Source organism: Pseudoliparis swirei, chromosome 3 (assembly GCF_029220125.1).
Source record: "Pseudoliparis swirei isolate HS2019 ecotype Mariana Trench chromosome 3, NWPU_hadal_v1, whole genome shotgun sequence".
Classification (NCBI taxonomy): domain Eukaryota; kingdom Metazoa; phylum Chordata; class Actinopteri; order Perciformes; family Liparidae; genus Pseudoliparis; species Pseudoliparis swirei.
Genome location: NC_079390.1, coordinates 7,574,040 through 7,587,414, shown reverse-complemented (window position 1 = coordinate 7,587,414; position 13,375 = coordinate 7,574,040). Strand labels below are relative to the sequence as shown.

General features: G+C 40.3%; 1 protein-coding gene across 1 annotated transcript; it reads right to left on the bottom strand.

Annotated features, from left to right (window-relative positions):
- LOC130188066 (DNA-directed RNA polymerase III subunit RPC9-like) lies at positions 1–7,689 on the bottom strand. The gene is made up of 5 exons (XM_056406132.1): positions 7,602–7,689; positions 7,396–7,494; positions 7,211–7,305; positions 2,351–2,408; positions 1–352 (listed from the first exon to the last, which is right to left on the bottom strand). Exons 1-5 carry the CDS (start codon positions 7,617–7,619, stop codon positions 206–208), a joined length of 417 nt encoding a protein of 138 aa, XP_056262107.1. The 5' UTR covers positions 7,620–7,689; the 3' UTR covers positions 1–205.
- Between the last annotated feature and the right edge of the window lie 5,686 nt (positions 7,690–13,375).

Below are 13,375 nucleotides of genomic sequence, written 5' to 3'. Positions count from 1 at the left end.
AACAATCTCCTGCCATTTATTAATGTATTTAATGAGTCATTTCAAATGGCATTGAGGTAATTATATGGTCGTCGTTGTGAATCCCGCCTGTCAGCATGTTGCTCAGTTCAAATGGCGCAGGATAACGCGACCAGTGCAGTTCCGTAGTCATTTTAGCCTCCGCTCCAGTTCTCCACCTCCGGGTGGTGTCGGGCCTCTCGCTGCGTCATGACTGTTCGACGGCTTCATCGACCTCTGCGTCAGCTGGAGCTGCGTTCTCCTGCTCCGGGTCACCAGGAAGGACTTCTGCAACCATCTGGATGAGCTCCTCGATCTGCTCCTCTGACAACCTCTCTTCACTCTCCTCCACCATCTGAACACAAACAGAAACATGCTGGTTGTTACAAGTGGTTTCTTTGCCTTATTTAACACATAGCATGCTACACACAGAAACATGCCACGCCTTAACTGTGTCAATCCCTTCGTCTGCAGCAGCCAACAACACATATTTCCATCAGCGGAGTGGCAGTTTGCCAGTCGTCATGGGATTTTGGACGTTCACATTTCCAAAATGGACGTTGAGTCCTTGAAGGGGGCATGGTATTTACAATTCTGGATCACATTTTATTTTTATTTTGGGAGCCTTTTAGGAAATGTTTTTATGCTTTAATATCAACACATTGTTTATCTCAGACTGTCTATTGCTATATTTAATATGAACTCCATTTATGACAAAGTAATAATCACAGAAACATAATTGGGCCCTTACAAAGTACTATGACTAATTGGATGTAGAATATCTCATTCCAAAACTGGCAAACTCCATCAGCTGATGAAGAACATGTGATTTGATGTAAGCACCAGAACAGATACTACTTCAGGTTTCAGGATTGTTTTGTCCATAGAAAAATAAACTTCAAATCACAATTTATCTGCACATTATTTAGGTCTCAAACATTTTGAGCTATTGCTATTTACTCTCCAACAGCATAACTGCATAGTTTTGTAACTCTGGGTGTTGGCAGATTCAAACTAAAAAAACAGTAACTTTAAATAATCAGGAATCATAAGTTGATATCAGTAAACAAGACAGAGCGTGTTTGTGTTTACCAACCAGACCACCCTTTCTAGATCACTTTCTAGCTGTGGAAATGTGCTTTCAGATAGCTGCAGGGCATTTTTGAAAGTGGACCACCAAAGTTTATTGATGTTTCTGGTGATGGATTGGATGTCTGAAAACCCCCAAATGCTTTATGGCCTGGGTGTACGAGCAGTAAATCCCTGCTTCTGCTTTGAGTTGCAGCTCCACAAGAGCATCAGTGACGCAGATTCATACATGTTAAATGTTCCTCTGATGAGCGATCTGGCAAGATCTTCTATCCCTTCTATAATGGGATCAATGGAGTCATGCAGAAATTAGACACATATAGATGGTCAAAAATAAAGCATGTTGAGTTGTAATCTATTATTAAATTATTATTTAATGACAAGGCTGGCATTATTCTATGTTTCCCAATATCAACAAATTCCACAAAACTACCAATTTTCAAGTCACTTTCTCAATACCTCCTGTCTGCAGCGTTCAGCCCCAAGGCTCTTCATCCTACTGCGGACCGAAGGAATGGGTTACAGTTTCAAGTAACATATTAAAACGCTGGGTATCGTTGTTTTCAAAAAATGATACTCAAAGACAACAAAATAGACCAATTGTTGGGGACTATTTTTTACCAGCAGATTAATAATCATCTGATGTACTAATAAGTATTTCCAGCAGACATTTAGGTGGGACTGACTCAAGGTTGATCGTAATAAAGGAACATCGCCACCAGAGCAAAACTGAGGCTCACTAATGATAAATGGTAAATGGACATGTACTTGTAAAGTGCTTTTCTAGTCTTCCAACCACTTAAAGCTCTTTTACACTACTTGTCATCATTCACCCATTCACACACTGGTGGGAGGGGCTAAGGTAACAACTGCACATCAGGAGTAGCGAACATTCATACACATTCACACACCGTAGGCACAGCTACGGGAGCAATTTTGGGTGAAGTGTCTTGCCCAAGTACACATCGGCATGGGCTAGCGGAGCCGGGGATCGAACGGCCGATCCTCTGATTGAAGGACAACACTGCTCTCCACTGAGCCACAGATACGTCATTATTATTATTATTATTATTAGGTTATTGTTAGTTTTGTAAAGTAGAACATCACAATAATGACTGAAGCAACTCTTAGCACATTACACACTGGCTCATTTGTACCACAATAACTGTGTGAAAGAATGGTAGAAAAGTACATCAGTAGGGAAAAAGAGCAAAAGAGAGGTATGGTAACGTGTAATAACAGTAATTGGTGATAAAACACTCACAAGCTGAATTTCCACTGCTGTCTGTGGCCGGTGGTTCAATAGCTGCAGTTTTTCTGCCCTGATGGGGGAAAAACATCAGTGAATATTTGATGTAAGGAACAGCACATACTGTTGTATTTGCTTATCTTCTAAATAATCAAAATATTCAATTCAATTCAGTTTATTTGTATAGCCCAATTTCACAAATTACAAATTTGTCTCGGAGTGCTTTACAATCTGTACACATAGACATCCCTGCCCCAAAACCTCACATCGGACCAGGAAAAACTCCCAAATAACCCTTCAGGGGAAAAAAGGGAAGAAACCTGCAGGAGAGCAACAGAGGAGGATCCCTCTCCTAGGATGGACAGATGCAATAGATGTAATGTGTACAGAAGGACATATTTAGAGTTAAAATACATTCAATGAATATGACAGAGTGTATGAATAGATCATAGTAGGCATATTCCACGATGGAGACCTCCACGATCCATCAGGCAGATGTGGGGAGGCGGTGGAGGGAGAGTGGCGGAGTCTCAACAGGACAGTGGCGTGGTCATGAGCAGGAATTACCTTGACCCAGGCGGATATCCATCAGTCTCATAGGGTCCCGTCTCAGGTCCGATGACCCCATGAGACGTAAAGTCAAAAGGACTTCCGGGGAGAAAGCAGAGTTAGTAACGTGTGATTGAGAGATGAAAATTCATCCTTAAGGAGAGAAAAAAAAAGAGGAGATAGGTACTCAGTGCATCCTAAAACGTCCCCCGGCAGCTATAAGCCTATAGCAGCATATCAAGGGGCTGGACCAGGGCAAACCTGATTCAGCCCTAACTATAAGCTCTGTCAAGAGGAAGGGCTTAAGTCTACTCTTAAGCGAGGTGACTGTGTCTGCCTCCCGGACTGAAATTGGAAGCTGGTGCCATAACAGAGGAGCTTGATAACTAAAGGCTCTGGCTCCCATTCTACTTTTAAGACTCTAGGAACTACAAGTAGTCCGCATTTAGTGAGCGTAGCTCTCTAGTGGGGCAATATGGTCGACAAGCTCCTTAAGATATGATGGAGCATCACCAATCAAGGCTTTGTAGGTTAAGAGAAGAATTTAAAAGTGATTCTTGATTTTACTGGGAGCCAGTGCAGAGCAGCTAGTGCAGGAGTGATGTGATCTCTTTTCTTAGTTTTAGTGAGAACACGAGCTGCAGCATTCTGGATCAACTGGAGGGACCTAAGAGATTTATTAGAGCAGCCTGCTAATAAGGAGTTGCAGTAATCCAGTCTCGAAATGTGACGCGTGAACCAATTTTTCTCCATCTTTTTGAGACAAGATGTGCCTGATTTTTGAAATATTACGTAGATGAAAGAATGCAGTCCTTGAGATTTGCTTTACGTGGGAGTTAAAGGACAAGTCCCGATCAAAGATAACGCCAAGATTCTTTACAGTGGTGTTGGATGCCAGGGCAATGCCGTCTACAGAATCCACATCACCAGATAATTGATCTCTGAGGTGCTCAGGGCCGATTAAAATTACTTGGTTTTGTCTGAGTTTAACATCAAGAAGTTGCAGGTCATCCATGTTTTTATGTCTTTAAGACATGCTTGAATTTTACAGAGTTGGCTGCTCTCCTCTGGTTTTATCGATAAATATAGTTGAGTGTCATCTGCATAACAATGAAAGTTTATGGAGTGTTTCCTGATAATATTGCCCAAAGGAAGCATGTATAAGGTAAATAAAATTGGTCCAAGCACAGAACCTTGTGGAACTCCGTGATTAACGTTGGTGGTTATCGAGGCGTCATCGTTTACAAATACAAACTGAGATCGATCTGATAAATAGGATTTAAACCAAATTAGTGCCGTGCCTGAAATGCCAATCGACTGCTCCAGTCTCTGTAACAGGATGTCATGGTCAATGGTGTCGAATGCAGCACTAAGGTCTAACAAGACCAGGACAGAGGAGTCCTTTATCTGCTGCCATTAAGAGGTCATTTGTAATTTTCACCAGTGCCGTCTCGGTGCTGTGGTGTTTTCTAAATCCTGATTGAAATTTCTCAAATAAACTATTATGATGTAGAAAGTCGCACAACTGATTTGCGACCACTTTCTCAAGGATCTTGGAGAGGAAGGGAGGTTAGAGATCGGTCTGTAGTTAGCCAACACCTCTGGATCCAGAGTGGGCTTCTTCAGGAGAGGTTTAATAACAGCCACCTTGAAGGAGTGTGGTACGTGGCCTGTTAGCAGAGACACATTGATAATATCTAATACAGAGCCGCCAATTAAAGGCAAAACGTCTTTAAGCAGCCTCGTCGGGATGGGGTCCAAGAGACAGGTAGACGTGTACGAAGTAGAAACACGTGAAAATAATTGCTCACCGTTGCTAGGAGAAAATCCTCAAATATACACCAGGGCATACAGCGGTTTCCAAGGCCATTCCACTTGAGGACAGATTGGCACTGGTTAAGGGCAGAGATTATTAATCTTGTCCTAATAGTTAAAATCTTTTCATTAAAGAAGTTCATAAAGTCATTACCACTAAGGTTTATAGGAATGCTCGGCTCCACAGGCTGTGACTCTCTGTCAGCCTGGCTACAGTGCTGAAGAGAAACCTGGGGTTGTTTTTATTTTTCTATTATTGATGAGTAATAGGCTGCTCTGGCATTACGGAGGGCCTTCTTATATGTTTTAAGACTATCTCGCCAAACTAAGCGGGATTCTTGAGATTAGTTGAGCGCCATATGCGTTCAAGCTTTAAATGACGTTGCTTCAGTTTGCGGGTCTGAGGGTTATACCAGGAGCAAACCTCCTCTTCCTCACTGTCTTCTTCTTCAGAGGGGCTATCGAGTTCAGTGTCATTCTCAGAGAGCCTATGGCACTGTCAACAAGATGATCAATCTGGGACGGACTAAAGTTAGACCAGGAGTCCTCTGTTATATTGAGACGTGGTATCGAATCAAATACAGAAGGAATCGCTTCTTTAAATTTAGCTACAGCACTGTCAGTTAGACATCTGGTGTAGAAACTTTTGACTAACGGAGTACACTCCGGTAGTATAAATTCAAAAGTTATGAGGTTGTGGTCTGACAGAAGAGGATTCTGTGGGAAGGCGTTCAAATGCTCAATGTCAGCCATAAGTAAGAACAAGATCAAGCGTGTGGCCAAAGCTGTGAGTGGGTTTCTGTACTCTCTGACAGAAGCCAATCGAGTCCAACAAGGAGATGAATGCAGCACTAAGGCAATCATTATCAACATCCACATGGATATTAAAATCTCCAACAATAATAACTTTATCGGTTTTAAGAACCAAACTTGATATAAATTCTGAGAATTCAGATATAAACTCTGAATATGGACCTGGTGGCGGTACAGAATCACAAATCGAATTGGCTGTAGTGTTTTCCAGGTTGGATGTGAAAGACTAAGAACAAGGCTTTCAAATGAGGTGTAGTGTAATTTTGGTTGAGGATTAATTAATAGGCTCGATTCAAAGATGGCTGCTACTCCACCTCCTCGACCGGTGCCTCGAGGAATGTGAGTATTAATATGACTTGGAGAGTCGATTCATTCAGGCAGACATATTCTTCATGGCTCAGCCAGGTTTCAGTTAGGCAACATAAATCAATGTGATTATCTGATATTAAATCATTCAGTAACACAGCTTTAGATGACAGAGATCGAATATTTAGGAGACCACATTTAATAGACCTATTTTGTTGCACTGCTGAAATAATGGTGTTAACTTGTATAAGGTTATTGTGCGACTCCTCTTCTGCTTACTTTTGATTTATTTAATTGAAGTGGCCGTGTGACAGACACAGTCTCTACTCTAAAGTCAAGGGTGTGTAACTTTTCGAATGGAAGAGCAGAGAAGGGTGTTAAACTACAACTCTGCTCCCGGTTCCTGATCTGAACCCTGGGTTGTCATAGATTAAGTCCGGTGATCAACTTGGTCATATTCGCAGAAATGAGACGCTCCGTCCAACGTGGGATGAATGCCGTCTCTCCTCATCAGATCAGGTTTTCCCCAGAAAGTCTTCCAGTTGTCTCGTAGCCCACATTATTCGCTGGGCACCACCTCGACAGCCAGCGGTTGAAAGGCGACATTCGGCTATACAATTCGTCTGTCTGCAAATTTGGGAGAGGGCCAGAAAATTACGGTGTCCGACAACGTCTTGGCATAAGCACACCGATTCCACATTAATTTTAGTGACTTCCGACCGACGGGCTCGGCGTCATTACCACCGCGTGTATTACAATCTGACTGTATCTCCGCTTATCCTTAGCCAGCAGCTTCAAACAAGACTCCACGTCGCCCGCTCTGGCCCCGGAGGCACACGACTTTAGTCCGTGGCTTCGCTATTTTCACGTTCCTGACTATAGAGCTCCCGATAACCAGGGTGTGTTCCTCAGCGGGTGTGTCGCTGAGCAGGAAAACTGGTTGGAAACGTGAAGTGGTTGGTGCAGCGGGCTTCTGTGTAGACTTACTACTCCTGCGAACAGTTACCCACGATCCGGCTGATCGGGCACCACCGAGAACAGCTAACAGCTGACTGTAGCTCAGCGCGGCTACGGGAGCGGGCTAACTAGCATAGCTGTCTGAGCTTCGATAGCGCGGAGCCGTGCATCTAACCCACTTAGACCTGCCTCCAACCTAGCAAATAAACTACACTTGTTGCATGTATCGTTATCATTAAGGGAGGCAGGGGGATAACTATACATGAGACACACTGAGCAAGAGGGAGCGGGAGGGAGAGAAGAAGAAGTCATGCTCGCTGCTGTCAACCGGAGCTTACCGGAAGAGTGAGATGATACATTATATTATATTAGGTCATCTTTAAATTCCAAATAAAACACACGAACGAGAACATTTCTGCCACTGATCTCACTGACTTTGTGAGTTTGTGAGGCATCATGGTGGTCAGGAACTCTCTGACGATCTCTGGAGTCTGCCTGCTGCTGGGAGTCTTTGACAGGTACTTCAGTGTCTGTGTGGAAATGCAGAGGAAGCTGTGGTCCCACTATTGAACACGTTTAAAACGAGTCAGTGGAGAGAGAGAAAGAGGATGTGTGTTTACCTCATACATGATGGTGTTGAGGTTCTGCTGGCCGGCACTGTTTTTGTTCTTCCCGCTGTCCTTCCTCTGTTCCTTCAGGTCTGTCAGGAGTTTGAACACCTGAGAAACACAGACAGACAAAACTGAAGCAACACTTAATTATTTGAATCTCTTGATTGGACGCAACAACAATATTTAATGTGAAACAATGAGATGCAACACATCACCTCATAGTTACTGAGCATAGCAGCATTTGCGTTTTTCCTAAAAAAGAAGAAAAGAAGTCATGATTAAGCATACATTCATTCTTGACTATTGCAAACTGTATATGACCCCAAAGATCAAAAAGTGAATTCAGCTTCTACAGACTTTTCGAATGGATATCACAGTCACCTTCCAGTTACAGTAACTGAGGTCGTTCACTACCTTGATAAATACAAATAAAACCTGCGCCCATGAAATGAAAAGGCGTATATGGCTGATATTTTGACATAAATTTTTTAATACATTATTTCAAACTCCAATAGTACTGGCTAATGAATATAACAAATGTCCATGACTTTCCCAACACTTTTGGGATTTTATTTTTTTCCCCATGACTTTTCCAGGCCTGTAAATAACTATTTTTAAATTCCATGACTTTTCCAGGTTTTCCATGACCGTACGAACCCTGGTTACTGAATGAAGACGAAGATGGATGATTTACCTTTGTGATTAGATCATTTGGTTAAATAAACATGACAAAGTATTTGTCTTTTCAATTAAAGTTCACAGGAGGTTGTAATGATTTAGACAGGCAAAAAGGATGGACCATCCTGTTTTGAATTATCTAAACAAATATGTGTTCTAATTTGTCAGTGGGCTACATTTGGAAACATGTAAAACTGCTTTCCTGTTAATTAATCTTTAGATAGTCAAGTCATAGATTGCCAAGTACCAGAATGGCTTTATAAGCATAAAGAAAAACTGTATATAATCCTATTTATGAGAAATCAAAATAGATTAACTGTTTTCAACACTGTTGTTCTTAAAACTTGAAATTATATTGAATTTTTAAAAATGAGGTGTCAACATTCAAACAATGATTTCCTCCGAGTGAGCTACAGAGGTCCATTATTTAAACAATATGTTTGTTTACAAATACACCAACACAAAGTGTCAATTGATATCAGCTGCTCAGTGTCGTCAGATCAGTGTGTGCTAATGTTCTTCTTCTATTCACGATCAGAGTAGATCGTTGATCTTTAATCATTTAAAAAAGTCCAAGAAATACAATTCAGGGTGCTGAAATGTCTGTGTCTCATAACTCGATCAATAAACCAACCGGAAATTGCTACAAAAGACAATCGTAACTTATTATCTTTAACCATAACAAAAGAACATAGAACATTGAAATAACAAAACACACCTTTTACAATTCGAGTTTCCCAAATAAAAAGAAATCCCTTACACTTCCATTTCCTTGAGCACTTTTGCTTTGGTCCCGTTGCAAAAGTAGTCGTGTAGGAAATATGTGAACCAGCTCAAAGGTTCTACTTCTTCTTTGTTTAATGGCGGATTGCAACCAACTTTTTAGCTGCATGCCTCCACCTACTGAACCGCAGTGTGCAGAAACATGCAGCTGTTAACTAACATAGCCTAACCCACCTACACGCAATGGGTCCCATGTTCCCGTTTCCCAGATGAAGCAACAGTAATATATCAGTTCCGCCTCTGCTCCTTGCCGCCAACAGTCCTCAAGATCCACCTCCGTCCCAAGCCCTGGACCTCAATCTAAGGTTTAAACTCTGGCTTCCCAGCGTTCACCATCTCCACCTCATGTTGGGTGCTTCTCCTGGGGCACAAAGAGGAAAGAGAGGCAGAATGTCAACGACAATTCTGCGATGGACGAATACATTCAGTGCACACCCAACAAAGAAACCACTCTAACAAGTGATCATTCACAACCCACAGATTGCAATACACATTGCTGAGTAACAATACACGTAATATAGCCTATATTATATATATTTAAGGTGATAGATTCCGTTAGTTGAACTCATTATTTGACCTTTGACTTCTAATTCACACGTTTAAACTGTAGAAGAGAGCAAGGACACATAAAACACAATAAAAATCCAAACATAAAAGTAATCACTTTATTGAATATCGAAAAAGAATAATTACACATTTGAAGCATTATAAATGATTTTTTGACAATTGTAGTAAAAATTCTCACATCAAAACATTCCCAAGACAGTGGTATGTGACAGAACATTACAATATCCAATACAATTTATAATAATAAAATGAAAATCTCAAAAGAGCTTGAACAAAAGATTATTTTTCTTAAAACATGAACGTCTTTCTCTAGCAGTCCAATGGAAATAGATATGGCTATTATCGCAGCAAAGTGATAGCGTACCCAGATACTCCGTCTTCTAAAGCTGAAATCATATGAATATATTTGAAAAACTTATCTTTAAAGTATTTATTCTTGCAAGAAGAATAAGGTGCACAAACCCTGGCGATTCTGTGTGAGTGAAATTGAAGATTAAATGTCTAGGGCACTCAACATATTTTAAATCGCGGTGTGGCACAATGTATTTTGAGATCCTTCCCCCATCTCACTCCAGATATGTGACCGAGGAACTTTCTTGCGACTTACCCAAACTAATAAGCATAAAGACAACTTTGATTTTAAGTCCAGAACTCTGTTTGTTTTCATAATGATTGAATATTTAAACTCTTCTCCAAAAACATAGACATCTTCTACAACTTATTTTTACATACTCATAGGTGCTTAGATATAGAGTCAAGAGCAACCTATAAAACAGTTGACCTGTACAAAGAGATGTAAAATATCTAAAAGATAACTCATTTCCATTACGCTATGCAAGGCTAAACAAAACCAACGTGTTTACTGAACCAGACAGTTTACAGTCAGTATGTATCTTTAGCATTTCATGCTACCTTCATGTTACTCCTGTGATGTCATATGAACCAACGCCAATATAGCGATAAGATATCAGCCGATAAGACAAAAGCAGGTTTATCAAATCTAGTTGGGCAATAGTAGACAGTACAGTCACATTTACTATGAACAAGCCAGGCATCAACATTCACAAATAATAACCAGATGTATTCCTAGATTTAACAAGTTGTAATTGTCGACAAGTCTCTACAAATGTGGTATAAGCAACAAGCATTGTTACCTAAACCAATGAAAATAATCGATTAAGGTAGGTATACTACCGGTGCGAGCACTGAACAAAGTACCCTGATCCTTCAGGCCTGATGTCTGAGAAAGCAGACGCAGGTCATGAAAGCCCTTTGTTGCTCACTGCTGAGCCCGTTTGTCCAGCTTTGTATCTATGACTTGCTCAATCAGTGTCCATTTGGACAGGATCTCTCTCTGAGACAAATTCAAAGAACACTCAAACTCTACGTCACCTGTGACCCTTCGGCTGTGTTAGTGCAGTGTACTGGATTCTCTGTTTCTGCTCTCAAGCAGTTTCTTCATTATTGTTCACGTGTTGTTGATGTCTATAATGGCAATAGTATTCCTTCAACCGTCAAACCGACCTCAGTACCATTTGGACAACGATATGCTCGATGATGATGGATGCAGGGTAGCCGAACTCTACGATATAATATTTCACCTTGTATTTGTGTCTGGTATCGCCTGGTCATTACCTTAACTTGTTGGTGCTTCGTCCAAAGACAGGGAGGCGGATGGTACAACCAAGATGAACCACCGTAATGCGAACCTCAGCCTTCTCTTCGCCGTGTTCACATCCTCAAAAGAAGCAGTAGCGTAATTAACTGAATGGCCTCATGGTTTGATTTTTGAGCGGAAAACTCCCTCTGGTTTTCAGCGTGCCTCTCGACAATCTCAAGCGTCTTTCAGTTGGAACTATGACATGGATCTATCATTTTGGAGGGTATCAGGATGCCCAATAATACAAATTCTCCACTTTGGGACATAATCCAATTCGTTTTAACCAGAACATCAAGGCAGCTACAGTCAGCACGATCCTCAACAAAGCCCAGTCATGCTTGTGCCCTGACACATCAAGGGCGCATTCAAATCCAACAACTTCTTCCACTTCTACTCTTGAATCCACCTGGCCTACACTTTCATAAGAAATGGACTGTGAGCTCCTCAGTAAACTGCAATGTAATCTCATTGATAACGTCTTTAATTACATGTCCGTTTGTGAGGACAAACTTGTCAAATAAAAGGAAGCCACTTCCTTTTGGTCTTCCATTTACTCTCACACTGCAAACAGAATTACTGAGCTCCATCAATTTGCTTCATTGTTTTTCACTTCGGCATCTCTGAACGTTAACTCCGTACTCCACACTGAGATGCTTGAAATCAGATAAGCCCTCATTTTTTGTCTTCAAAATCTTGAAACTGTGAATTTAGGTAATTCATCATTTTGGAATGAGTTATTTCATATGAATGTAAATCTGGTGCCTCCTTACCAGCTAGCACCACTGTCTTTTTAGTGTATGCATTCCACTGCCTCAGTTGTGTGAACTGCTCTAGAGCATCCTCCAAACTGCTAGGCTGGCTCTTTGGTGGACTGTCCGTATTCAGCAGTATGATCTTGAAGGTTTGACCATGAAGATCATCAACGAGCGGACTTGTTCAGTGATTACTAAAGTACTCTTGTTGGAAAATTTGGTTTCTTTGTGAATAGTTCTTCCTGTAAGCGACCATCTTTCAGAGCCTGCTTCACATTTTCCCCTTTATTTTTTACAGTAAATTAAGTCAATGGACTTTTTTTAGGGCTGGGTTTCTCATAATCTTAGTTTGAACTTTCACCTCACTGTCATTAAATGTTAAACATCCACAAGCTCACTAGGTGGCCTTTCTCTGGTCACGATCGAACCAGTAACAATTTGTGACTTGTCAGCTGTAGAAACTTGATAGTCAACATTTCATCTTTTCCGATTCGCTGCATGGAAAGTGTGAACTGATAAGCTTTATATCTCTGACAATATATGACTCTTTGTTTTCGTTTTTGCCAACAATTTTCCTGAACTGTGGACTCGTCTTCAGCAAGTTCTCAACAGTTCTTGCTTTATTGCAGGTAATTGTTGTGGCTTCCTTCTCAACACCACACAAAAGTATGAGTTTTATATGTGGCTCCTCTTCCCTGGGAATGAAGCCACAATTAAATGTTTCATTTATTACAGAAACAAATGTTATATTCTGTTAAGCAAAACTTTTTAAGCATCCATCCGTGACTTTACCCATTTATTTAGAGTAAGGTTGGACCCTTCAAAAACAGGCAAATTTAAAATTTTTTCCCCTTTTAAAAAAAAAGTGACAAAAAGAGAAAAAATTAAAAAATGGTTGTATTTTCCAAAAAAAGATAAAAAAAAAATTAAATTTGAATTTTTTTTTCCAAAAACCAAAATGTAAAAAATGGATTTTTGAAAAAATAAAAGGGAAATTTTAAACCCCAAAACAGATAGGGGAAAAAAAAAGGGCAAACCCCTTTTTCCCGCCCTTTTTGTGGCTTTAAAGGGGGTTTTCCGGGGTTTTTATTTGGGGTTTTTTTTTTCCTTTTTAATAACAGAAAATGTTCATTTTTAATAATTTTCAATTTCCTCCTTTTTTCCTGGAAACCCCCCAAAGACAAAAAATTAAAATTTTAACAAAAGGGTTTAACAAAATGCCATTTATGATTTTCCATGGGCCCTTTTAAAACATAAAGATTTAAATTGCAAACCCAATGTAAATTATTAAAAAAGGGTTGGAAATTGGGCCAAATTTTGCCCCTTTGCCCTTAAATTTTTTTCAAAGGGTTTTTTTCAGGGGCCCATTTGTTTTTTTTTCGGCTTTTTTGTTTGGGGAAAGAACAAAAAATTTTTTTGTTAAACAAAAAACAAGAAAATTTTCCCATTTTTCGTTACGGATCTAATTCTTTCAAAAATTTATTTTAACTAAAAAACAGGGGAATTAAAACCCTCCCCGTAAATGGTTTAACCTTTTTTCTTTTTTGGG